General features: G+C 33.8%; 1 protein-coding gene across 5 annotated transcripts in view; it reads left to right on the forward strand.

Annotated features, from left to right (window-relative positions):
- Positions 1-27,356, forward strand: part of EXOC6B (exocyst complex component 6B) — a 661,151-nt gene that overhangs the window by 267,846 nt on the left and 365,949 nt on the right. For 4 of the 5 annotated variants that reach the window (XM_032292191.1, XM_032292190.1, XM_032292193.1 and 1 more), the window contains one exon: positions 4,989-5,057. The exons of the other annotated variant lie outside the window; for it this stretch is intronic. In XM_032292191.1, the coding sequence (XP_032148082.1) occupies positions 4,989-5,057 (69 nt within the window). The remainder of the gene's footprint in view (positions 1-4,988; positions 5,058-27,356) is intronic. 5 annotated transcript variants of the gene reach the window in all.

A 27,356-nucleotide genomic window follows, 5' to 3' on the forward strand; every position in this document is an offset into this window, starting at 1 on the left:
CAATACAGATAAACTATTTTGTACTCAAATGATTAATGAGAAAGATATCTAAATTCCTGGCAAACCTCTGTCAAACTCGTTGGATGATCCATCTACTTTGAAAGCCTTCTTAAGAGAAAAATAAATGCCATGTGGGTGTATGAGAGAGAGAGAGAGTGTGTGTGTCTGTGTATTTGTGTGTCTTCTGATACAGCTGTGGGAACAGTGGGGCTAGAGTGTACTAATTCATTTATGTTTTGATGTCTGTCTTTATTGGCAGCAGAGGTAAATCTCTCATAGTATTATCACTACTTTTCTTGAGTAGAGGGAGGCAAGAAATATTTTCTTATAGTGTATTCCCTTTTTCTAAGGGTATGCTTACACAGCAGTAAAGCTGGTAGAGTTATATTTTTACTTGGAGATGATTTTTCTTTCTTGCCTTCCTTCACTAGTGAGTTTTTTAAAATAGTAGAAATAGTTATGAACTCTTAATCCTTTTAGGGGAAGGGTTAGAAAAATATTAAATGAATATGTCTGATAAAAGTTGAATGACATGTATTTTAAAAATCAAAATCTCCTTTTTTAAATATGTAAAGGCATTTTTCTTATGCGCTGTGAGAGGAACTTAGCCATTTACTTTTCCATTTTTAGAGACTTTTTTTTTTTTTTTTTTGCCTGAACTAAGATGTATTAGAGAAGAAGAAAAAGATACCCTAAAAGTCATATCGTGGTGTTCTGTAAAAATTTTTATAACCAGAAATGTTGATGTTCTTTTCATCCTGATCATCTAATATTTCCATGTCTGGGCTGAATCTTTATATCTTCTGTAGTAAATATTATCTGTGGGTGCTCATAAATCTGTTTTTCAGGGGGCTGCTGATTAATCCCATTTTAAAATTTATATGTATTTTGGAACATCCTGTATCTTCAGACTCTTTTTAGTCATCTATACATTGGTCTCATGTGTTAGCCAGTATCTTTATAGAATAATACAATTTAATAACACTTTGATTCAAGCTGTTAATAGATACTATAAAAATGTAAGAATCATTATATTGAAACAATCAGGTTAGCCACATATATTTGGTGTCTAGTTGATACCAAACGTGGATGCCAGTATGATCCATTAGATACCAATTCATTCTCTCAATGATCTCTAGTAGATATGTGAAAGTGTAATATGGAAGAATGTAATAGTTGCTTCCATGATATCCACCTCTGGATATTGAAGTTCAAGCATCCTCAAATTCTTTTACTAACTCATTATTTATCTGTTATTGAAACTGTGTCCTAGTTCTCTTAGTTTATATAATATTATAATATGATCTGAGGTACAGATATCTTAGTTATAGAATCTAAAATCTTACCTACTATTTGGTCCTCTGGAAAAAAAAAAAAGAGGTTTGAACCGGCAAAAGGCACTAATGCTTTCCAAACTATGTAGGGAATTAGGCAGCTGCTGTCCTTGGTGATGAAATTATTTCATGTGAATTCTTAAGGAAAACAACTAGTTAAAAAAGCAAGATAATCTTGAATATACTATTTGTGACTAGTATTTGTATCTTCACAGATCTGTTTGAACCTCTAGAAGAATATAGACTCCAGTATCTTAAAGTCTTGAGTTCCTGACTGCCAGGCAGAGGAAATGTTTAACTATTCTAATCATGTTTCTGTATCTCAGAAAGAAAGCCCTTATGAGAGGAAATGACAACGTCCTACCACAAAGTTATCTCTTATCAGTTATAGTCGCAGTCGATAATGATTTGTCACATTTGGACATGTGTAAAATGCAAGGGCTGTGTTATTTTCTTTGGAAAGGAAAAAATTAGATGAAGCTGATAAAAAAGGAGTCATGGCTTTTGTTAGGAGACAGAAACCATTAGAAACAGTTATTGTTAGCTTAGGAAAGTGTCCTTGGACCCCTTCCTCTGCCCCAGCTGAAACCTAAACCTGCTTGAATCATTCTTTGCAACTTGAGGGGAGGGAGGGTCAAAGAAAAGGAAGAAGTATGAATATAGCTTTGACAGAGAGTTAGCATTTTAAATGGAGAACAAGATGTGGAGCTTAAAACAGACCCATTTCTGTGAGTCAGGAAAAACTGCATTTTCTTCTGATACTCTTCCCCACTGCTATTTATTTAGATTTTTGAAAGTTCATTTTTTATTCTTCCAAACATGTAGCATTCCTTCACATCTGATGTATGTTGCTCTTCTCCTTTTGCCTTTCTGTAGTTGTGATTCTTTTTCATTAGTGGCAGCAGAGAAAACATATCTCGCTCTAAGCAACATGAGTCAGTGCATACTTTACATACCTTTATCCTCACAGCACTCTTCTTGGTTCCTCACAGTGTTCATTCCTAGTGTTCCTCACAGAGGGGAGCATAGAGGAAAAATGATTTCTAAATATTAAGCTATTTTGGGAGTAGAGGGAAAGGTTGTGAACGGAAGCCCCATTTTACTCCCTTTTCTTTTTGTCTAGGTTTCTGTATACGCTTTCAAAGCAGGCAGTCTTGTGTGTAGGAAGACTTAACTGGATGATGTTTCCAGTGGTTAAGAAATAATTGTGACAATACTTACAAGTTAGAGCACCTTAGCCAGTTTGAAGCTGATAGAATGATGTCATAACAGTGTCAGAGAGAATAGATTTGGTTGTAAATATTTGTTGGAGATGACAAAAAAAAAGGTCTTTGTCTCCTTTTTAAATATATCCACATTTTAAAATAGTCTGCCCAGATAAACTAGTGTTAGCCCATTAGTAACCAAATGTCTTCATTATGGATCCCTTTTAGCTTATTTATCACAGATTTCTAGGGACATTCTCCCTTAATTTGGATGTTTATTCTACAAGGTTAGGTCTGACATGTAAAAGGGCTAAGGCGTGTCTGAGAAATGGCTACAGGCAGTTTCCTTTTGAGTGAAACTATGGTTCTGAGACAAAGTTAAACAAAATAAACTACATGAAAAAGAACATACAAAGTTACGATTGAATTTGCTACTCAAAATTAGGGAAGAAAAAAATCTTTAAACTTTTTGTAAGTGTATAACAAAGAATTTTATAATAATTAATTCTAAACAAAAGAAAAATGTGTCATTTCCTATACAGATCAAATTTTTAAATATGTTTTCTTCTTATCTTTTTTCATATGCATGTGTAGTTTTTATGTAGTTTAAAAACTATTGTGAATATCATGTTTGATGTTTTAAAATTTTTCTTCTTTTGTGATTGTGTTTTGCTTAGCTGTGGGCTCTGGCTTTTTGGCAAGATAAAAGAAATTTTCCTCATATTTTGGCAAGATAAAATAGGCTCTGGTTTTCTGTCAAGATAAAATAAATTTCCTTTAGCTCTCTACTTTTCAGTCCAAAAGAGGAGACTGTAAAGATGTTTTAGTGTTGTGGTCATTTCAAATAAGAGTGCCTGAAATGATCACCTGTGGATTCTTTGTGTAATTAAGATGAAAATTAGTGCCTATTTGCATTCATATAATTTTTGTATGCTTTTTAACCCTACTCTTTTTAAACTGCATGCTGCACATCTGACCATAAATTTTTTTTTTTCAGTAATCTGCAATGCTCATTAACGCTTCTAAAAGTTTTTTTTTTTTTAAAGTAAAGTTATTCTTGGGACATGGTATAGGGTCTTAATCATTTAACTCTCAGTGTGCTTACAGAGTATATAGTGCTATCAAGGAACTTAAATATAGAGATTTAATCTTTGCTCTCATGGGTGTGAAGCAGATGAACAGAATAGTTGCTTAATATGGTTAATAAGCTTGAACCATAAATATAAAGGTGTGATGGTTTCAGGGGGAAAAGAATGTAGGTATTGTGCTGTTAAATTTTAGAATTAGTAGATTTCATTTAGAAAAATATCTTGATAAAGCAGTTATGACCCAAAAGAAGAAATGAGGTTTACTTTATGAAATAAGGGAAAATGACCTTGTAATTAAGAATCAACCCTGCTCAATTTAGATGTGCCTGCTGCTTATATTCTGATTATATATATATATATATATATGTATGTATGTATATATATATTTTTATATATATAATTATAATTATTTTATATATATATATATATATATGAATAAATTAGTTACCAGTGTTACAGTAACAACTTCAGGTAGGTCTTTATTTTGATTATTTCTTCATGCTTTTTTCTGTTTCTTGTTTTATTTTGTTTTGTTCAACATTTACTTTCAATATTTCCTTTTATTCTTGTTACACCCCTATAAATGAGCTGATTGTTTTCTTTTTCAACTGAGGAAATCAGGGCCAAAGTAAATTGTAAATTATGCTTGTCAGATCACATAGCAAATCAATTTTAGCATTGAAATTAGACTCCAGTGCTTACCTGATTTTTTTCTTTTACTTTCTCTTTTGATATTTAGATTTAATTAACAAACACTATTCACATTAAAATCTGGTGGTTACCTCTTGGTTTGACTTTTCCATTATTGTCTTCTTCTTTACAGAATCTCCCGTCTTTTCGTAGCATATTTCTATATTTGATTGCATGCTGACAAGTATTGATGAATTATTGTGCTCTTCAGAAGTTGGCTGACAGGCCATGATTCATACTGTATGGGAAGCTTTTTTTTTGACTACTAAAACTTAGTTTTTTACGTAAACTATCATGTCTTTTAGGAAATAAAGTCATCATGAAAGGTGCTTTCTCATATTGTTCTTATTTTCCCTTTAGAGTCCCATGGCCAAAGATGTGTCTCTAAAGGCAAATGCAGGATTGGTGCCACCTGTTTCTCTTCCCTGCTACCAATCTTTGTGGGCTTTGTCCCAGCGTTGATGTATATCTTCACAGTTTATTAATCCTATGGGTAAAACATAAGAACTAGGTCTTTGGAACCTATATTTTTGTTTGTTTTGTATTTCTCACTTAGAAGCTAGAACTGGCCTTTATAAAAAGAACGAAACACTTGAGTAGTAACAATTAATGTAGCTGTTCTTAATAGCATTGTTTGAATTTTTTTTTTTGTTATAATCTTATGTTTGCAGGTACCCGGGGCCCAAGATTTGGTGGATTTTTCTCCAGTTTATCGATGTCTACACATATACTCTGTCCTGGTGAGTCTTTATCCTGCTCTGCCTAATAAAGATGTACGTTGAGTTCAAAACTTTGCTTTCTAAATTTTTGGTAGGTTTTCGGTTTATTATTATGAGTGAGAAATGAGAAAATTCTTGTAAGAACTGTTCATTATAAAAAACAATTCATTTGTTCTTGAATCTTTTATGTTTTTATGCGATATGCTATGGCTAGTGACATTTCTGTCAGCCATCAATAAATCAGTAGCTTATAACTAGAAGTAGTCATACACATCCAGATTTCTGTTTTTAATTTAATAACATAGCTATTTAAATAACAGTATTCTATCTTTACATATTAAAATACTATTTGTGAAAATGTTTACTTTTTTATTTCTAATGACAATTATTCCTTTTGTCATATCAAGCATATGAAAAAGGGAACCTCTCTGTGTGGGGGATATTAGAGATGTTAATAATATTCTAAGAAATAATCCCTTTCTCCATTTTGGTAGTACACTCACTTGAAGATACATAGATACATAGAAAGTGAATAAAAAAATTAAGCTCTGGTATCAACCAAGACAAATTGGTGAGAGAAGCCCATTATTGATTTTTTTTTTTTTTACAGAAACTTTCAATGATGCTTATATCAGGTTTTTGATATGTTCAAGTATGTCTTATTGCTCAGTCTCTTATCAATTCTCTTTGTTAATACATATACACAAACATATATAAGTATATATATACTTACATATATATACATATATATACACATACATACATATACACACATATATGTGTATGTATGTGTATACACATACACATATGTATGTATGTGTATATATATATGTATATATATATTTTTTGAGACAGAGTTTCACTCTTCTTGCCCAGGCTGGAGTGCAATGGGGGCGATCTCAGCTCACTGCAACCTCTGCCTCCAGTGTTCAAGCAATTCTCCTGCCTCAGCCTCCCAAGTAGCTCGGATTATAGGCATGCGCCACCATGTCTGGCTAATTTTGTATTTTTAGTAGAGTTGGGGGGTTTCTCCATGTTGGTCGGGCTGGTCTTGAACTCCTGACCTCAGGTGATCCACCCACCTCTGCCTCCCAAAGTGCTGGAATTACAGGCATGAACCACTGCACCCAGCCTTTTTGTTCATATATTTAACATAGTGTCACTTGGTCATTACCCCTGACATTTTGGGATACTGACCTATGAACTTCATGGTCTGAAGTATTTTGTGGTAGTTTTATTAGTTTGATAAAAAATCAGGTAATTTCCCCTTCTCTCTCCCAGTTCTTCATCTTCTTCTTTCTTTTTCTCTCTCCCCTCCCTTTACACTCCCTCTCTGTCTCTCTACCATTTTGTTTTGTTTTTTTAAAATAGACGGTTAAAGAGGTGAATACTAAAAATAATGTGTTATAGTCTGATTTTTATATTTACATTTGAATATAAGTAGACCTCACTAGTATAGATGTCCATACTAGGATCATTCTAATAGTGGAGAGGCATTAGAATTGAATGTAATATGCACTAGCAGCAATTTCTCAGAAGACATTTTTTTTTCTTTGGTTTTATAAAGAAGTTCTGAATATTTTACTACTAAAGTAGCATAAACACATTTAGAAGTTTTAAAGTTACAAAAAGTAAATAAAACAAAAAGCATGAAAATAAAATTATAATTGCCTTCAGTTTCACACCTAGAGCTACCATTATTTAGATTTTATGTATTTACATCTAATGTTTTCAGACTTTTTAACAAAAATGAAATATATTGTCTAATATATGTACAATTAAAAAAACTTTTAGGTTTGGGGGTACATGTGAAGGTTTGTTACATAGGTAAACTCATGTCATGGGGATTTGTTGCATAGATTATTTCATCACCCAGGAATTAAGCTTGTACCCAAAAGTTATCTCTTCTGCTCCTCATCCTCCTCCTACCCTCTCCTCCCTCAAGTACACCCCAGTGTCTACTGTTTCCTTCTTTTTGTTCATAAGCTCTCATCATTTAGTCTCCACTTATAAGTGAGAATATGAGGTATTTGTTTTTCTTTTCCTGCATTAGTTTGCTGAGGATAACAGCCTCTAGCTCCTTCCATGTTCCTGCAAAATACGTTATCTCATTCTTTTTTATGGCTACACATGTACCATTCTTGTTATATAAAGGTAGAGCCGAATGTAGATTGAATTGTATCAAGGCATCTAAAACAAGCAGACAATTTTTTTCAATCACAGGTATAGATAAGAAATCATATACATCTTAGATTGTGACACTCTATTATCATTTCATAAAGGCCTCCCTCTTTATTTTATTTTGTTTTGTTATTTTTTTTCCATTCATTCACTGTTTATAAGCCCAGTTGTCTCACATCTCCAAGAATACTAACACTAATGTATGTAATATGTGGTCTTAGATGTGTCTATATCCTTGAAAAATATGTAATCATTTGTATATGTATGTACTTTTAATTTACTCAAATGCTGTTGTGGTATGGATCTAGTTTCCATTTCTCTGGTTATTAGTAAATATTGTGCTGTTCCTTATAAACTAGGGGATCTTTTTAGATTTTTCTTCCATAAAGTGCTCATTTTTAACCTTAGTTCAATTTTTTATATTGGGTTTCTTTTTGTTTCCCCTCTCTTCTGAAAGAGAAATTTCAGAAATTTCTCATATACTGTAGACACTGACAGTTTAGAATGTTAAAAATGTCTTTTTTTTTTAAATTTGTTACCAGACTCTAAACTATGTCTATATTATGTTCAGAAATATTTAGTTTTCATGTAATCACATTCATAAATTTTAACCATATAAGTTTATACTTTTGAGGTTTTTTTTGAAACTCTTTATCCTGATGTCAGAATATTCCTTTACATTACCTTTAATATTTTACCATTTACATTTTCATCTTAGTCCATCTTGGGTTCATCGTTGTATATAAGGGTGCTTTAGAAAGTTCATGGAAAAAGGAAATTAAAATATAAAAATAAAACATTTAAACTTTATTTTTCAACAGAAGCTCCATCAAGTTCAAGACACCTTTGTAAGCAATTATACCAGTCATTTAGTCCATCTTTATGGACTAAATGAGGTCCTAGAAATTTAACCACATCAAAGTAGTCTTTAGTACATTATTAACCGAAGAAAAATAGTTGCCCTTTAAAGGTTTTTTTTTTTTTAATTAATAAACAAAAAGAAGTTACAAGAAGCTAAATCAGGACTATAAAGTGAATGTCTAATGATTACCCATTGAAACTCTTGCAAAATTGCCCTCATTTGATGAGGGGAATCAACAGAAGTATTGTAGTAGAGGAGGACTATATAGTGAAGCTTTCCCAGGCATATTTCTGCTAAAGTTTTGGCTAAAAGTCTCATAAAAAGCAGATGTGATTGTTCTTCGGCTCTCCAGAAAGCCAACAAGTAAAATGCTTTTAGCATTTCAAAAATCTGTTGCCTCAACCTTTGCTCTTGACTGGTCTGCTTTTGCTTTGAGTGGACTACTTTCATATCTTGGTAGCCATTGCTTTGATTGTGCCTTGTCTTCAGGACTATACTGGGAAAGCCATGTTTCTCTTCTGCTACAGTTCTTCAAAGAAATTGTTTTAGTTCGTTGTCACACTGCTATAAAGAATTCTACCTGAGGCTGGGTGCAGTGGCTCATGCCTGTAGTCCCAGCACTTTGGGAGGCTGAGATGGGTGGATTGCTTGAAGTCAGGAGTTCAAGACTAGCCTGGACGACATACTGAAACTCCATCTCTACCAAAAATACAAAAATTAGCTGGGCATAGGGATGGGTGCCTGTAATCCCCACTACTCAGGAGGCTGAGGCAGGAAAATCACTTGAGCCTGTGATGCAGAGGTTGTAGTGCTACTGTACTCCAGCCTGAGTGACAAAGTGAGACTGTGTCTCAAAAAAAAAAAGAAAAGAAAAAAAAAGAACACTACCTGAGACTGGGTAATTATAAAGGAAAGAGGTTTATTTGACTCACAGTTCTGCAGGCTTAACAGGAAGCATAGCTAGGCGGCCTCAGGAAACTTATGGTGGAAGGTGAAGGGGAAGCAGGCACCTTCTTCACAAGATGGCAGGCAGGTGAGAGAATGAATATGAGGACAGGAAAAACTGCCATTTTAAAACTATCAGATCTTGTGAGAGCACTCACTATCATGAGAATAGCATGGGGGAAACTGCCCCCATAATCCAATCACTTCCCTCCTTTGACATGTAGGGATTACAATTTGAGATGAGATTTGGTTGGGGACACAGAGCCAAACCATATCATAAATGGTTCAGAATCTTGATTCCCCACTTGTTTAAAATTTCCATTGAAAGTGCTCTGCTCTTTTCTGCAGCTGATCTGAGTGCAGTGGTTTTGCACTGAGTGGAAAATTTGCTTGACTTTAATTTTTCAGGGAGAATTGTGTAATCTAAAGCAATTGAGAAATCTATGGGGTTGGCTATTGTTTATACTGTTAATTATCAGTTTTCTTCAATTAGGGCACAAACAAGATTGTTTTCTCAAAAATTGATGTGACTGATCTGTCATTGCAGGCTTCATTTTCAACATTGTCTCATCCTTTCTTAAAACAAGCTATCCGTTTATAAGCTGCTGATTTCTTTGGGGCATTGTCCTTATAAACTTTTTGTAAAGCTTTGGTGATTTCATCATTCTTCTACCCAAGCTTTACCATAAATTTGATATTTATGCTTGCTTCAATTTTAGCAGAATTCATGTTGCTCCAATAGAGGCTCTTTTCAAACTGATGTCTTATCCTTTTTAATGCCTCAAACTAGATGCTATTCAGACATATTATAACAAGTTAATAGAAGCTTATTTTGGTGCAAAAATATTTTGAAATCCTTGCATAGTTTGTTCAAAATATGCATTTTCCATTAACTTTTTGAAGACCCCTTGTATAATATAGGGCTTTATATTTTTCCGTATGATGAATTCAGTTTTATCATTTCCATCTTCTGTGTAATCTGCATATCACTCAGGGATTTCTGGTAGTACTCTGGCGTATACTAAATTTCAATATTTACATGGTTTTGTTTCTGAGCTCATTTTTTGTTATATTAGATTTTATAATATATTAAAATAGATGGTGTAAAGTAAGTCCCTTCTCATGTCTTGTCTTTAAAATTGCATTAGCTACTTGTAGACCTTTATTTTTTCATATATATGTTATAATAAGTTTGAGAGTATTCAAAAAGTCCTTCTAGAATTTTGTTTTGAATTGATTGAATTTGTAGTTACATTTTGGGAAGAATTGACAACTTTAGAATGCTAAGTCCTCCTATTTATGGAAGAGGAAGATCTTTTAAATTATTTAATTGAGCTTTCCCTCAACCTCATGTTAATAGTTTTGGACATTCTTTGTTAGATAAAAAGCAAAATACTTACAGTTTTTATTGCAGTTTTCTACTTTATTTTCTAATTAGTTATTGCTGATATTGAGGAACACTGTTGATTTTTATGTTGATCTTACATATAGAAACGTTGCTCAACTCTTTTATTGGTTCTAATAGCCTTTTTGGTTCATAAGTTTTCTGTGTAGTCAGTCATATTGTCTGCAGATAGTGACTTTTTTTTTTCCTATTTGTATATCTCATTATTCTTTTAATTGTCTTATTGTATTGACTGGAATCTTCATTGCTTCGCTGTTCAGTAAGGTGATAGTGAGACTCCTTGTCTGATTTCTAAACTTAAAGAGAATATGTATGAATTTTTTTCATTGATTAATCATTATAATAGGTTTTTGGTAAATAATTTTTACTAGTTATTCATAGACTCTTGATAATCTTTTAAGAAAACATAAATATGTGATGAATTTTACTGAAGTAGTTTTCTGTACTTATTAACATATTTATTCTTTAGTTTATGAATATGGTGAATTTCATTGATAGATTTTTTTTTGATATTAACTCATCCTTGCGTTCATTAGATAAACTCAATTTGATGAACATGTATTACTACTTTTATAATATCCTGTAAAATTTAACTCCTTTTTATTGTTGCTTTATTTTTTATTTTTTGTGTTTGTAGGTTTGGCCATATGTAATACAGCCCTGAAATTTTCATTTTTGGTGTGTTGTCCTTAGATGGTTTGTAAGTCAGCGTTGTTTTAGCTTCATTAAAATTAGTTGAACATCTCCCCCTTTTTTCTGTTTTATGAAATGAATTATATAAGAGTTATCTGTCCCTTGAAAATTGTGTAGAACTCATATATGCAATAATATACATTTTTCCTTTGCCACACAGTTATTCCTTTCTCCCTTAACATCTTGTTTCTGTGCTCCATAATTTTGTTTACTCTCTTCAATAACATATATGGATAAGGGAGTTCACAATTGTAATTCAGCCAATAGTCTATAGAAAAATAATCATATTTACTCATATCAAGTTTTAAGGTTAAGAGTAAGCCTCATAATTCAAAATTTAATGATTTTTTCCCCTCAAATAACATAAGGTCTGTAAAATGGCTAGTTTTTTTTGTTTAATGTTATATCCTCCAGTACCAACATTACTTGGCATATAGTAAGTACTCAGTAAATATTAGTAAATAGTTGCATGAATAAATAAGTAGTAACTAAAGAATCCAGTACATTTGTTTGAACATATGTTGATTCAAATCTTATTATTTGTTTCCTTGCTTATAAAACACTTACTGAATTTCTCTTCTGCATGGAAGGAATTTGGAAAAGCAAGAATATATAAAAGTTAAGGCCTTGTGCTTTAATATGATTACAATATACCAGGAGAGAAACTGTATTCGTTGAATGATTATAATATGACTGCATTGTAGCTTATCACTGTGCATATGCTAGTTTTTGTAAGCTATTAAGATTTTATGATACTAAAATATAACTGATTTTGCTGAAGTGAACTCTAATAGTGATTCATGAGTATTTAAATAATTTGATCACACATTTACTAGTTGTATGGTATTAGGCTACCTTTCTCATATATGAAATAAGATAATACTTACCTTACAGCAGCTTATAAATGGATAACTTGTTTTAAGAAGGGATGAGACAATGTTGAAAATGAAGCCTGCAGTGACATTGAATAAATAGCGCCTAACTCAATCACTGACTTGCATAGTTGGCATTTAATATATGACAGTTATCTGGTAATTATTATGTATCTCTGATGCTGATGATTAGATACAGTTTTGGTATTTTAAAAAGTGTTTGGCATAAACTATAGACATGTAGATAGGGGTTCTGGTCTCTGTCATCAATATACAAATTTTAAAAAATTCACATAATTGTATGATGACCATATATAGTCCTAAGCTATGTAGAAACTACTGTATACTGGTTATTATTGAGAGATGATAAAGCTCTAGAAAAGCAGGAGAACCTTAAATTGCCCACTTAAAAGTAAATTCTACACAGTAGTATTCCCTCCTGTTGAAGTATTTTATATTCATACATTTTCTATAGCAATTATTAAGGCATTGTTTATATGGCAGAAACAGGTCTCTTCTCCCATTCATAGTGTTTCCTAGTTTTGAAAAGGTACAGTTAGTGGTAGAAACTCAGTTCTATTTTCTGGAGAATATATGTTTATTTTCTGGACATTGATTTTCTAGGACTATAGGGACTTTAAATACTCAGATATCTCCATTAGAAAAGAAAGGACCAGAGCATGTATAACTTCTAGTACTGACTCTTCATAGCTTTTTTGGGGCTGTAATTTGTTACCTCTTTCTTCGTTATCCCATTCTCAGGTCACAAATTGGCATTATTGCATAGTAAAGGGTAGTTCCTCATAATATTAATTATGAAGATTTTAAATGGATTATTTAATATAAATATTTGTAATATAATTTTTTCTTATTTTCCAATATAATTAATATTAATATTAGGCCTTAAGAAAAAGGATTTAGGAATAGAGAAATGGGGATTGAGGAGAAAATAAACCACATCTCTTGCATTCCTTTACATTCCAATACTTGTCTCTTCTTCCCTTTTCATTCTCTCATCAACCCAGAATATTTATCTTCTGTTTTTAGCACTATTCTGAATCTGTATTTTTATGGACCTTTTGGCTCTGACTTTGTTGATCATTTTCACCTTATAATTCTTAATCTCTGTCTTCATTTACAGTATGTTTTTCTTCTTTTCTACCAGCCTTTCTGATAGTTGTTGCCTGTTCTGGCCTTTGTGAGCTTTACTTTTTTAGTGTCCTTCATTGTTCCCAGAGTTTTACCCTTGTCCCACTTTTGTTTGTCTCTTGCCTTTCTTGAATGATATAATCTAGCCTCATGATTTGGAATGCTAATGACTCCCAAACTTATATCTTCAGTCCTCAGCTTTCCCTTGAGCTTTAGACTTGTATATATTGTCTACTGAACAGAAACTTTTGGATATTCACAGACAGTATAAACTCTGTATCTCTCTCTGTTTTAAAATGAAGGCATTATCTCTTGCCCCCCCTGCCCATCTGCATTTCTAGTGATGTCAGATAATAGTATCATCTATGTAGTCACCAGCCAGAAACCTAAACTCTTGCGTTTTTCTGAATACCATCCAAACGTTATTTCCTAAATATAGTTTTACTTCATCTCATCTTTCCCTGTCCTAAAATTACTGCTCTAGTTCAGATTCTCATCAGAATTATTGAAAATAGTCTCCTTATCTGGTCTCCCTACCATTATCTTACACCCTTAACTCAGTTCTCACTATAGTAATAATAATCTATTCAACATACAAATCTGACATATATGCTATCTGCATAAAATTCTGTAACTCTGTAATTGGAGTAAAATGTAGAAGTATATAATATAATATAATATATATAGACAGTCTTCCATGTCTTATCATCCATATTTCCTGATGCATACCACCTGACTTTAATGATACTAAATAAAATACTTCCAGCCTCCCATTCTTTCTTTCCTTATGCTAGCCCTTCTGCCTGAATTACTACTCTCGTTTATCTTACTAGTTCTTATTTATTTTATACTTGTATCCTCCAACAGTTTTTTTTTTTTTATGGTTCAGCTTGAACTCAGTGGACCCCCTTCTCCTTCACATAGGATCCAGTTTATATTTATATTACTGCTTAACTTTATTATATCATCATATCCTAAATGTGTTGTTTTCCTCAATAGATTGTAAGCTCTTTTAGGGCAGATATATTTATTCATCTTTTCTTAGTCCCAGTACTTAGCATTTAGTATTAGTAGTATGTAATACTCAGTAAGTGTTTGTTTTTGATTTTGAATGATAACTACTCTCCTTTTGACCTGCAAATGAATTCAGTATTCTAGTCGCATGCACTGTTACACAATATCAGGGCTGGGACCTATATGAGGGAAAACAGTTCTATTGGTGGCCAACGGAAGGATCATAACATAAGTAACAAAAAGTTCTAATATTTTGTCATTTACAATAGTGTTTATCTGAACTTTTGGCCTGGAGAATAACAAGGCACTCTTTGAATAAACATGGCAATATTTATTATTTTTAGTGAAACCGACCTTCCACTCACCCCCCTTTTATGGCTTTGCTGCTTATAAATTCCCAAAGGATTATTTGAAAAATCCTACTTATATCTGCCAGCCTTATCAGTAGGGCAGGAGTTCATGTATTGTAACAGGAGGTCAGATTTCGGTCATGGTCTTATAGATGGGGCCAAGCACCTGCAAATTCTTCCTTTGGTGACTGAAGTGAAGTACAATATCAAACAGGCAGTGAGACTTTTCTAGGAAGTGCTGAACTTTGGCAGGAAGGGCAAACTTTGACAGGGGGAGGGAAGGGAAGAAAGTGAACAAGGGTCAGATAGTGGTTAATTGAGACATGGCCTTTGATATAGTAATGCAGTGGAAGTGTGCAGGGCAAAGGTAGAAGCATTTTATGGAATCATTTAAAAATTTTTATATGATTTGAATCTTCACATTCACATACAGTTTTGAGATGAGCAGATAAGGGGCAAGATATAAAATATAGTAATTGAAGAAAAATATGTTTTTAAGAGGGGAAACAAACTAAAAATTATACTGTTAAGCAAATGATGGATAATAATAATTTGAGGTTCTTATGTGTAGTGTAGTGGTAGTTATAAAGATGGATGGACTATGTGTCTGATGAAGACAAACTATTCTGTCTTGTAGATATTTATGAACTTTATTGACTCAGTCAGCTCTAATCCTCGAACCCAGCTCAGTGTGGACAAAGACCTGCATGTACTTTAAGCTCCTTTGTATACTGAAACATCCTCTGAATCTGCTCCAGTTCACCCTTCTATCACTGGAAGGGTGTATGTTCATCCCATAACAAGTAGCTTAGGTGTCATTAAGAGAGAATGGAGGGGCAAACCTATAAAAGTATCCATAAGCTTAGCTCTTGAGTCCTTTTTGTGATCTTTTTATGGTATCTTGATCTCAAGTTATCTACATCATCTTCTCATTAACAGTTTAAATTCCTAGATGTAAAAAATGTTGACAAAATGTAGTAAACCTTTGATTTATGTTCTTTCCTGCATAAACCTTTGATTTATGTTCTTTCCTGCATATGTGTTATACTATAATAAAAAGTTTAAAGATTTCTGACATCTTGGGACCATTGATAGCAATTATAGAAATACATGGATATTTTTAGTAAGCAGCAATCCCCCAGTATTATATAAATCGTAAGAACTTCAGTTGAATTATTGATTTCTCCTCCATTCACTGTAAAATACCCTAAGATATAAGGGAATTCAGAATATTATTGTGCAGTGAATGATTACAAAGGCTCTATCAAGTACAGTATTCCTATTAAATTTTCTTAATCAAGGGGCCTCTAAGATTTGATGAAATCTCTGAATGCTTTCAGCAGGCAAAATGCCCATATGTGCATGCTTGTGATATTTGGCTTAAAATTTCAGAGGCTTCCCCAATCCCTGAATCTCATACATAGACACAGAAGGAATTGCTCCTCTAAAAGGAAGTACAGAGTTAGGTTTCAAGTATCTATTGACTGCAGACATTTGACCCAGAATAGTTTACCCCAATTCCATTTGAGTATCTCCTTTTATAAGCCTTATAAGAACTCCCTACCACGTCTTTTTCTTAAATTTGGAAGTCTTGTTAAAATCTAAATTTAAAAGCATATTTCAAAGTGACCTTATTTCTGTGTCATAAATCTTTATTCCCTGAATAGCCATTATGCATGGCAAGCTGATGACCAGTTTTTCTGTTAGGAATAAGTTAGCCTTAGCAGTTAAACTAATAGTTTTGTCTCCTGAATTCTTCTGCTTAAAGGGATTCAGAGCACAGATTTAGAAACAGTTACGAGAAGTGTTTTTAATTGATCTCCCTGAGCATAGTAATTGTGTTACATTTCAGAATAATTTTCTACTAATTTGCTTTTAATACATATTTTTAAGGACTTGGCTATAATTAGAAGTGAATCAGCAGCAGAGCTACAGTTTACTCATAATCTCCCACTCTCTCTTTTTTAAATTTGGAGATGGAGTCGTGTTCTGTTGCCCAGGCTGGAGTGCAGTGGCGCCATCTTGGCTCATTCTGCCCCCTGAATTCAAGCAATTCTCCTGCCTCAGCCTTCCGAGTAGCTGCGATTACAGGCACATACCACCACACCCGGCTAATTTTTGTATTTTTAATAGAGACGGGGTTTCACCATGTTGGCCAGACTGGTCTTGAACTCTTGACCTCAGGTGATCTGCCCACCTCCGCGTCCCAAAGTGCTGGGGTTACAGGTCGTGAGCCACCTTGCCTGGCCATAATCTCTATATAGTCCCTTATGGCTGTTGCAGGGGTATAGGGTAGAATGGTGAAAGATGCTCAATAGTCTTGCTAGAACGTGGTTCTCCCATTCTAATCTGAATATTTCTACTGGTATAGTGTACACTGGAAGCTGGGAGAAAACTACGGAAACCATCGTCATGTAACTACAGATAATAGCAAGGAAAGGATTAGGAGAGCGGAAAAAGGAACAGACATAAGCAGCTCTAAGTGACATGTTTCCTGAGGTGTTAAGATAATTTCTTAATGAAATTGTTTAAAGAACTTAAGTAGCTACTGGCTTTTATAGTAAAGCACTTGGGAAATAAATAACTAAAGAGCCTAAAACACTACTGAAGTTTTCAATTAAAAATGACGAATTTTAGTATTCTCAAAGTTAGACTTACGATCCTTTTGCAGTAGTATTTGAAGGGTTGTTGTTTATATATATTAATATAATATGATCTTGAATTTATGTAATACTTTTCTCTGCAATTTCATAGTGCTTCAAAGATTTGACTATGTGAAATCAATGATGTGGTAAATATGGGGAAGACACCTCGTTATGTAGAGACTACCTCACTCTGAATTATGGTATGAAATAGTTCCTTTTTGGCCCTTGAATGAAGATTTTAGGGTTCTTGTTCTTGCATTTTTATCAGAAGCACTGTTGCTATTTAATAACAAACAAATTTAGTTTAATTATTTAATAACCCATAAATTTAGCAGTAGGAATTGGAACATACACTTAAAGCTAATCTGAAGGATTGGGTGTATTTTCAGTAGTCAACTTGATTTTTTTTTAAAATGAGATACTTTAAAAAAAGTGGTCAAACATTTCTGGTATATCTTGATATTAAGAAAATTGATTGGCGATGAAAAAAAGAGACACATCAGCCTCATATAATTTTTGCCAGTGCGTCTCACCAACCATTGATCTGGCAGTGAAAGGTAATAAACAAATAGATCTGTGACTGGTACTTTTAGCTTTTATTAAAACTGATAGTAATTCTCATAGCCTTGTATTTTTTTTAAGAGCTATCTTGATTCTATTTTAAATATTGGAAATGTTTTTTTAAATTAATTTTATGTAACTGTAGTAAATATCTATTATGTGAACTCTCAATTTCTCACAAAGACACTTGAATTAATATCTAAATTAGTTTTTGTATAAACACAAGTGGGGTCGTTTACTCTTCCTATACTAGAAATTAAGGCAAATGGGAAATGTCTGTAAAAATGCAAAATTCTAGGTGCTTAGGGTTTGCGAATAAGTTTCTTTCTTTTTAAATATTTACAAAGATGACATTACAAAGGTAGGGAAACAATACTTTATTTTACTAGTGATAAGAAATGGGAAATTGTGTATACAATTGCATTGCCAGAGATACAATTTGATGATCCAGATCTCTGTATGTTTCTGGAGCTGTATTTATAGGAAACCCTAGTTTCATCAATTTATTTGTTAAAAAACATAAAGGAGGGCACCTGCTTTTTCAAATGTCATTGAAACTTGGTGTGCTATATTGTTGCCTTGGACTTTTTACAGTTATTATTAGTATATTTAAGTGTATTCTTAGATCTACCAAAAAAAGAAAAATTAAACTTTATTGAAGCTATCAGATCCTAATACACTGAAAGATATACAGAGATGGCAAAGACTTTCTGTTCTCAAAAAGCTTCTAATTTAGTGGACCTAAAGAAAATCTGCTTTGTAAGACCTGATAAGGTCTTAGTTTTTTTTTTTTTTTTAATCCATCATATTTGTTTGAAACATATACATTTTTCTTGGAAAATAAGAAAAAAAAGTTGAGCTCTTAGTGGAAAAGCTTTCCTGAGAACAGTAATTTGAAATCAATAGGTGTCATTTTCAAATATTTTAGGATATCATTGGTTTTAGAGAGGAATTCTGATGTTTATGCCTTGAAATTTATTTTCAAGAAATTCAGGTGACTGTTTAATTTTCAAGAGTGGATATTTAGACACTATTCCTCTTGATCTGCCTGTAATGGTTTTAGTTTATTTTAAATGTATTTTATTTTCCATCTCAAAATATTCATCTGCTATTTTACACCATCTAAAACAAATGTAAGTTGCACCTTTGAGAAGCCAATTTATGCTATTGGAAAAGAACTGGAAGCTTTCTGATTTGTTTCCATGGTAATCTTGAGTACTCCTGAACAATAAGAATATATTTTAAGTAGTTTCTTTAGAGATAGTTTTTAATGTGGAAAGTTTTGCCCTGAAATATTTTGTAACTCCTAGTCCATCTCTGACACTTAACAGGTTTTCTCATCACTCTCCTGCCATATCTCACTGCCTCCTAGTTTCAATGACCCGCTAGTGCCTGGTGAGGTTAGATAGGTATAAACACTACATAGATCTTAGAGAAAAAACTAAGGGTGAGATACTTTGTGCACTGCATTGATAAGCACACAGGAAAAGCCAGTTTTACTGATAACTTTCCTGCAGTATGGGCTAATGGGCCCTGGTTTGTAGTGGCTGTGATCTAACTTTTTATGATTGTCACATTGCTCTTTTAACCTGGTGACCTTATTACCCATGGGCATACATATAATTTGGCCTTGAATAAAACAAGGCAGGGGAAAAAGAGAGTGTGTGTTTGTTTTGATCTCTAGACATGCTTGCATTTATTTTTCCAAAATGCTTACTTTGGGAAGATTGAACTCAAGTGTGCTTACCTGCTTTTTAATAATAATATCTCATGTTAACAGCTTTAGACACCACAATAATATAATAACTTCTTTTCAAGCTCTGACAAACAAGAAACAATTCATTTTCCATATAACACCCAGAATCCTTCTAAATACAATTTTAACCTTATCAAGACTGTGCTTAAAATACTTCGGTTTCCCATTTTTCTCAGAATAAAGTAAGTTTCTTTATGTAGTCTGTATAGTCTTCCATATTCTATCCTTAGCCCAACTCTGTCACCTCATTTCTGGTTGTTCTTTCCTCCTGCCTACTCAGTCTGTGTGCTAGATACACCATACTCCATGTGCTCTCACAATGATGCTTTTCCATAGGCAGTTCTCTTTCCTGAAACATACTTCTCATTTTCTTTTTTCCTTTTGGTAACTCTTCCAAATTTTGCCAAATTTCTTCCATTACTGAGATCTCTGGATTTTTATTTACAACCTTCTCTCTCTTATCTCAGATATCCAATCAGATCTTTTACACATTTTGCATCCTTTTCCTATTTCTGCATTTTTTTCCCCTACAACCTAATTTGGTTTTAACTGCCAGATTTGTTTGTTCATTTTACATTTTCAAAATTTCAGCTTTTTTTGTGGCTTGCCCAAGATGCCCTTTATTACCTATTTAATATTTGTCCCAATAGTTTTGACTATCGTGACAGAGACACAGAAATAACTACAGCTAGAGCCTCATGATCTAAACAATGAAAGATCATATAAGGGAGAAACGGAGTTTCTTTTTCTGTTATAGGTGAGTTTGGTCATTCAGACATTTATATAAGTGGCATATACCAAAATGATCTTCTTACCAGGAACAAATACCTTAGCTGGAGCTCATATTTATTTCTGGTTGGTTATAATAAGTCTAATGAAGCATTTGTTTTTTAACCTATGAATAGAATTGATTTATTTTAAATTGTGAAAGTTTGAAAAAGCTGAGTTTGGGACTGTAGTAAGTTCTCTACTTTTTCAGATTCTTATACCTCAAACCAAGACTCTAGAGGTGAAATGCTAGAAACTCTAGAGGTGAAACTGAAACCAACAATCTGGAGGTGGAATAGTTTAGGGTCTTAATACTGGACTAGAAGCTCAGTCTCTTTACCTGTCCCTATTCAAGACTTTCTCAGGGAGTGTAAGCAAGATGCATCTCACTTTTTAATTTCAGATTCTTTAACTAGAGTTTCTGAAAATCTCAGAATTCTGGGTTATTGTTACCCCATAGAAGGAGCTGAATAAATAACTGTAAAATGAATGAATGAATGAAGTACTTCAAGAAAGTACTATGTGAAAAATTAAGATGCCTATAAAAGGCTGTGAAGTATGCTAAGAAGATGTAGTTATTTTGATTGAGGTTAATATAGTTCTTTGTTCTATTAAATGGGATGCTAATAATTAAGGTTAGAGATTTCTCATTGCCCTCAAATTATAGGAAATGTTGACATACTTTTTACAGTATGAAAATGAGATCAGCTGGATGCAGTGGCTCACACCTGTAATCCCAGCACTTTGGGAGCCAAGGCGGGCAGACTGCTTGAGCCCAGGAATGTGAGACCAGCCTGGGCAACATAATAAAACACTGCAAACAATAGTATTTATCTCACAGTGTCTCTACGAGAATGAAATGAAAGAATCTATGTAAAAACACCTGGTATAATAGCTGGAATATTACTAAATCATAAAGAAACATTTCTTTTCACAACCTGCACATACTCTGCCTATACCCCCCTCCTCACCACATACTCATATTATAAAAAGGACTTTTAAAGAATGCGAAGGGAAAGGAATAAGACCAGGAACTAGACTAATATGTGTGTTGACATAGATCCACAGATAGGCAAGAAAACATGTACATTTCCATAACCCATCCACATTTAATGTTACCTTTATAAAAATTATAATCTAGAGATTAAAAACCATGAAATGTTAGGAGGAGAAGGACTTTTGTATACTCTGTATAAACGTACTTATTTACCAAGAGGCTATAGTCTAGGTGCCAGAAAAAGAAAGAAGAAAGGAAGAAAGGGAGGAAGAAAGGAGATAAAGGAAAAATTAAATAAGGAAAGGGAGAAAGGAAGGGAGGAAGAAAGGAATGTTTTTCAAAAATGCTGTATTAGTTTGTTTTCATGTTGCTGATAAAGACATACCTGAGACTAGGAAGAAAAAGAAGTTCTTTTCTTTCTTTTTATTATGTATTTTTTATTATTTTTTTAAAGATGAGGTTTCACCATGATGGCCAGGCTGGTCTTGAACTTCTGACCTCAGGTGATCCACCCACCTTGGCCTCCCAAGTGTTAGGATTACAGGTGTGAGCCACTGCGTCCAGCCGAAAAAGAAGTTTAACTGGACTTACAGTTCTACATGACTGGTGAAGCCTCAGAAGCATGGCGGGAGGCCAAAGCTATTTCTTACATGGCGGCAGCAAGAGAAAATGAGAGAGAAGCAAAGCGGAAACCCTGGGTAAACTCAACAGATCTCGTGAGACTTATTAAGTATCATGAGAATAGCAGGGGAAAACCAGCCCCATGTTTCAGTTACCGCTCCCTGAGTCCCTCCCACAACATGTGGGAATTCTGGAGGATACAGTTCAAGTTGAGATTTTGGTGGGGACACAGCCAACCACATCAAATGCCAATCACAAAAGATAAAGAAAAGATGAGGAATTTATCAGATTAAAAGAAGCCAAAGAGACAAGACGACGAAATGCAACACATTATCGTAAACCAAGGATTTGCAAATTTTTTCTGCAAAGGTCCTGATAGTAAATATTTTAGGCCATTGTGTCTCTCTCATAGCCACTTAATACTACTGTTGTAGTGCAAAACATCCAGACACACTAAGTTAATTAATTAATGTGGTTGTACTCCAATAAAACTTTATTTACCTAGTGGGTAATGGAATGGATTTGATCCATGGGGCATGGTTTGCTTATCCCTGTTCTAGAGTGAATCTTTTACCTAAGGGACAATATGCTATAAAGGATATTTTTTGGTTCATTGACAAAATTGAAATGCGAGCAGTAGATTAGGAAAATGTTAACTTTTCAGAAATTGTATTCTGTGGTTATGTAAGCAATTATCCTTATTCTCAGGAGTGCACAAGGCAGTATTTAGGAATAAACATATATGACACATATAATTTCAAATCATTAAGAAAAAATATATATGTAGTAAATGATTTGTAAAGAGCAAATGATAAAACATATGGGGCAAAATATTAACAGCAGGTGAGTCTGGGTAAAGGCTGCATGGGTTTTTTTTGGTACTATCCTTGTAAGTTTTCTGTAAGTTGGAATTTCTAAATAAAAAATTATAAGTATATTTAGTCACATATGCAATACACACACACACACACACACACACACACACACACACACGCATAGCCCACAGGAAAGGAAAAGATGAGAAATTTTGAAGCTCTTTTATACTCCCTTACTAGTTACCTATAAAAAAGAGAAAAGTTAACCAAAATGTGAGTTGAAATGAAAATCTGTGATTAATGTAACAAGGAAAGCCGGCAAACATCATCCTTGGCCTAATCTGAATGCACTTAGTTACCAAGAGGCTGTAGTCTAGGGGCAAGAGGTTTTAGTGCAGTCTAAAAATGATGTTGGGAGCCACATTTTCCAGACTGCAAAACACAGGGTACCTTGTTTAGTCAGCACAGTTTAGGTCAAATGTGGTTATGAAAAACAGATGAATTCTGGTGATCAAGTTGTACTTTGACAAATATCCCATTGTTTGAACATGTAGTAATTTCTGAAAAATGTGAAGCAGCTTGGACTGCAGAGATTGAGTTCTCTCTTCTCAACTCCCTTGCCTGCTCACAAAGGTCTTGTCATCGTGGGGAGTAGAAATAACAGGGCAGAAGAAGTATGTTAGGTGCTCCCTTCCCCCTCCTTTTTCCCCTTTTCTTTGCTCTACTGGCAAACCAAGCAGTTCTGGGCAGGCTGTTTTGTCAGCTGGAGGTCTTGCACTACTCTGGGCTTTGGGGGCAGCTTTTGTGCTTCAGTTTTGCAGATATTGCTGTGTTCTAGTGAGTTAGATACTTTGAATTTATCCCATTGATTAAAAAAAGATGGTACTTGAGGTTAGGGAGGCATTGTTATATGTATGTATTTCACTGGCTCCTCTGGCTGTGATCTGAAAGTCGTTATTTCTGCCAATGCCTATTTCCTGCTCAAGAGGCTCATCCATAGAGTTCTGTTCACACACCTTGAGAACTACAGTAATAACACAGCAGGCCAGAGATGGTTGGTGCAGAGAACTATATATAGAGTGAAATCCTCTTTGTTTGATTTGTCCATTTATATATATGTTTGCATCGCACTGTTTCATTGCTTTAGGATGTCTCACTTCATTTACTTTGTTCATTCATTTATTCAATAAATATTTATTGCATTCTTATAGTATGCAGAACACATGGTTTATTGTTGTGCCTTTGGACAGAATTTCTGTTCTGTATGGTTTAGACTGGTACTGTGCTATCTAATGTGGTAACCACTAGCCAAGTGCATCTTTGGATTACTTGCAGCATGAATAATCTGAATCAAGATGTGCTGTTAAGTGTAAGATACACATCAAAGACTCATTGCCAAATATGGAATGTAAAATATTTTATTAATAATGTTGATATTGATTTGCATACTAAAATAATATTTTTGATATATTAGGCTACATAAAATATATTATAAAATTTAACATTACCTGCATTTTTTTACTGTGGTTACCAGAAGATTTTAAAGTGTCTATTGGTGTTCATATTTGTGGCTTACATTATATTTCTGTTGAATATTGCTGCTTATCAGATATGAATGAATATATAATGAACTCTGAGTATTTTTCCCCCTCTCTCTTACAGTGAAGAAATTTCTTGTGCAGTGGCTCACACTTGTAATCCCAGCACTTTGGGATGCCAAGGCAGGAGAATCACTTGAGGCCAGGAGTTTCATACCAGCCTGGGCAACATAGCTAGACCTTATCCTCACAAAAATTAAAAATGAAAATTAGTCAGGTGTGGTTGTACATACCTGCAGTCATAGCTACTTTGGGAGGTGAGGTGGGAGGATTGCTTGAGCCCAGGAGTTTGAGGTAATGGTGAGCTATGAGCATGCTACTGCACTCCAACCCGTCTCCAAAAAAATTTTTTTTTCTTAGTCATTTCTGGTGTTATTACATTTAACATTTTCATAAAAGAATATCAACCATGATTATTAAGCCCTCTTTTAATCTTCTTTCAATTTTGGCGATGGTCAGTACGTCTTAACATCAGTTCTTGTCAACTTGATATACCATTTCTGAATAAATTTAAAAGCTGGTGAGTGTTTCTGGACAACCTGATTCATTAATACAAACCTGATGTTTACAAAAGTAATGAATATGACCCAGAAACCTTGGTGCTTGTATCCCCATCAATTCTGCTAGAATTTTTATATAAGCTACTAAAACCATAAGGAAAATCTCTATTTTTTTTTTTTCTTTTTTGAGAAAGGGCCTCACTCTTTTGCCCAGGCTGGGAGTGTAGTGGTGTGATAGTGGCTTGCTACAGCCTTGAACTCCCAGGCTCAAGCAATCTTCCTACTTCAGCCTCCAGAGTATTTGGGACCATAGGCACATGCCACGATGCCTGGTCAGGTTTTTTGTGAGGTTTTTTTTTTTTTTTTTTTTTTTGTATTCTTTGTAGGGACGGGGGTTTTGCCATGTTGCCCAGGCTGGTCTTGAACTCCTGGGCTCAGTGATATGGTCTACCTGCCTTGGCCTCCCACGGTGTTGGGGTTATAGGTGTGAGCCACCACTCCTGGCCTATTTTGTTTTTCTAACTATTCCAGCTACAGAGAAATTAGCGTATCTGTGAAAAATCTACAGGAAAGATCTTACTGAATAACTAAATTTTAGAGGGGTTCCCAGTAAAGTCGGGAAGAAGGTAAAGACAGATACTGGGACAAAGATGCACACTACCAGCCATCATGTCCATTATTTCCAAAGTCTGAGGCTGAGGAGAAAAGAAAAGGAAAGAAGATAGGTGGGTTTAAAAATCAACAAAACATATGCAGTAGCCTTTCTCTACATTAATTATACCTATGAAGAAAATACAGTTTAAAATAAGTACACTTTATAATAGGTTATATAGAAATTAACCTAAAATATGTACAAGGCCTTTATTACGAAAATTTCAAAATTCTTTTAAAGGACATAAGAAGTGCTGAATAAATGGAGAGAGCTAATTCTTCATAGATAGGTTGTTCATATAATGTGAAGTTGTTGATTTTGATTTCTCCTCAATTTAATTTGTAAAATCAATGATTTCAAATAACAGTGTTAATAGGAAGTTTGTAGTGACTTGGGAGACCTTTTTCTGATTCATCCAAAGTTGCCATGCTGTATAGGCTAGTGGCTGGCCATCAAGGCTGGAGGCCACATTGTGATGGGCCATATCTCAAAGAAGCTCTCTTACAAGGAAACGTTTATGAGGGTATTTATTTGGCATTTATTTTGGTACTTATTTTTTTCGTAGCAAAGAGGAGAGGCAATTAATTGACTGATTCATCACTGGGGGAATGGGTTAGTAAAATTGGTATTAACATTTCCCAAAATATGTACGTCTAATATGTATCAATAAAAAACCTTTACAATTTTTAAAAAGTGATATTTAAAGATTAGTGTTTACATATGATTGATTGAAAGCAATATGCAACATACAGCAAACAATTATAAATAATGAACAATATTTAAATTTGTAATATATACATGTAGATTTCAGAAATATGATGATGGGGGATCAAAGTAAGAAATAATACAGTTGATAATACAATGTATATAAATATGTATACTATTATTTTGAGTTTGTTTTAATTTATATAAATAAGCATTTAAAAAATATAAATAAATATAAAATGTTAACTTGAATGACATATACTCAAATGGGTGGCTGCACTAATGAGGGGAATGGGATTGGAAATGGGACATGAATGACAAAAAATTTAAAAATAGCAAGACTGCATGCATCATCAATGTGTCTTGAACTGAGGGTATATTTTAAAATCAATTCTTTGGATGTGATTCTCTATAAAAAGTTAATGAAAAGCTTTAAACTGTTTCTGTTTGAATGTCATATTATCAGAGATATTCCATTGGTATTTGTCAAAAGGCTGTCACTGGGATTTTCCTATAACAGCACTTTTACCCTGAAAATCTTGACAGAATTTCCATAAAACACTGGTGGAACATTTTGTATATTCCTTATCTTCCTTCTGTGCAACTTGAAAACCAGCAATTCTTTTTAAGGCCATTAATGCACATGTCAGGCCACAGACAAAGTGGTTTTCCTTACCCAGATTAGAGAACCAATATCCAAAGACTTTGGTGCTTACAGCAAGCAACATGTACCCCTCTAATATCCCTAATGTGAATTCTTAGTAACCACATATTCTTTGAAGTTCAGTCTTTCCACAGAAAACAACAACTAAAAAACTAAGTAACTAGTGCTTTAATACAACTATATTCATTTAGCAAATATTTGTTGCAGGTACATTTTATTATGTACCTGTGGGTTTCAAACCAAGTAGCACAAGAGACTCTGAAGAAGTACAAATAGGGGTTTCTTGCCAAGAAAAGAAAAAAGAGTTCCTTGTTAAAAACATGAATGATATTGAGGAGTTTCTTGTTCTTAAAGAGTATGTATTAAAATAGGCAAAGAGATGTATATGATCTGATTACCAAGTTTAGTATTTGCATTTTAAGCTTGTCATCTCTAGTTAATGGGAAACACTTGTTTTGGAATAGTTTTGATGGAGGTTTCCTGAAACCACTTTCGGCCTGAAGTCCAGTGTGACTTAGTCTTAAAAGTGTGATCTGAGGAAGGTGAGAGTTTCAGAAGGAAACCTTC

Source organism: Sapajus apella, unplaced genomic scaffold, assembly GCF_009761245.1.
Source record: "Sapajus apella isolate SASKATOON/1434 unplaced genomic scaffold, GSC_monkey_1.0 scaffold26, whole genome shotgun sequence".
Lineage (NCBI taxonomy): Eukaryota > Metazoa > Chordata > Mammalia > Primates > Cebidae > Sapajus > Sapajus apella.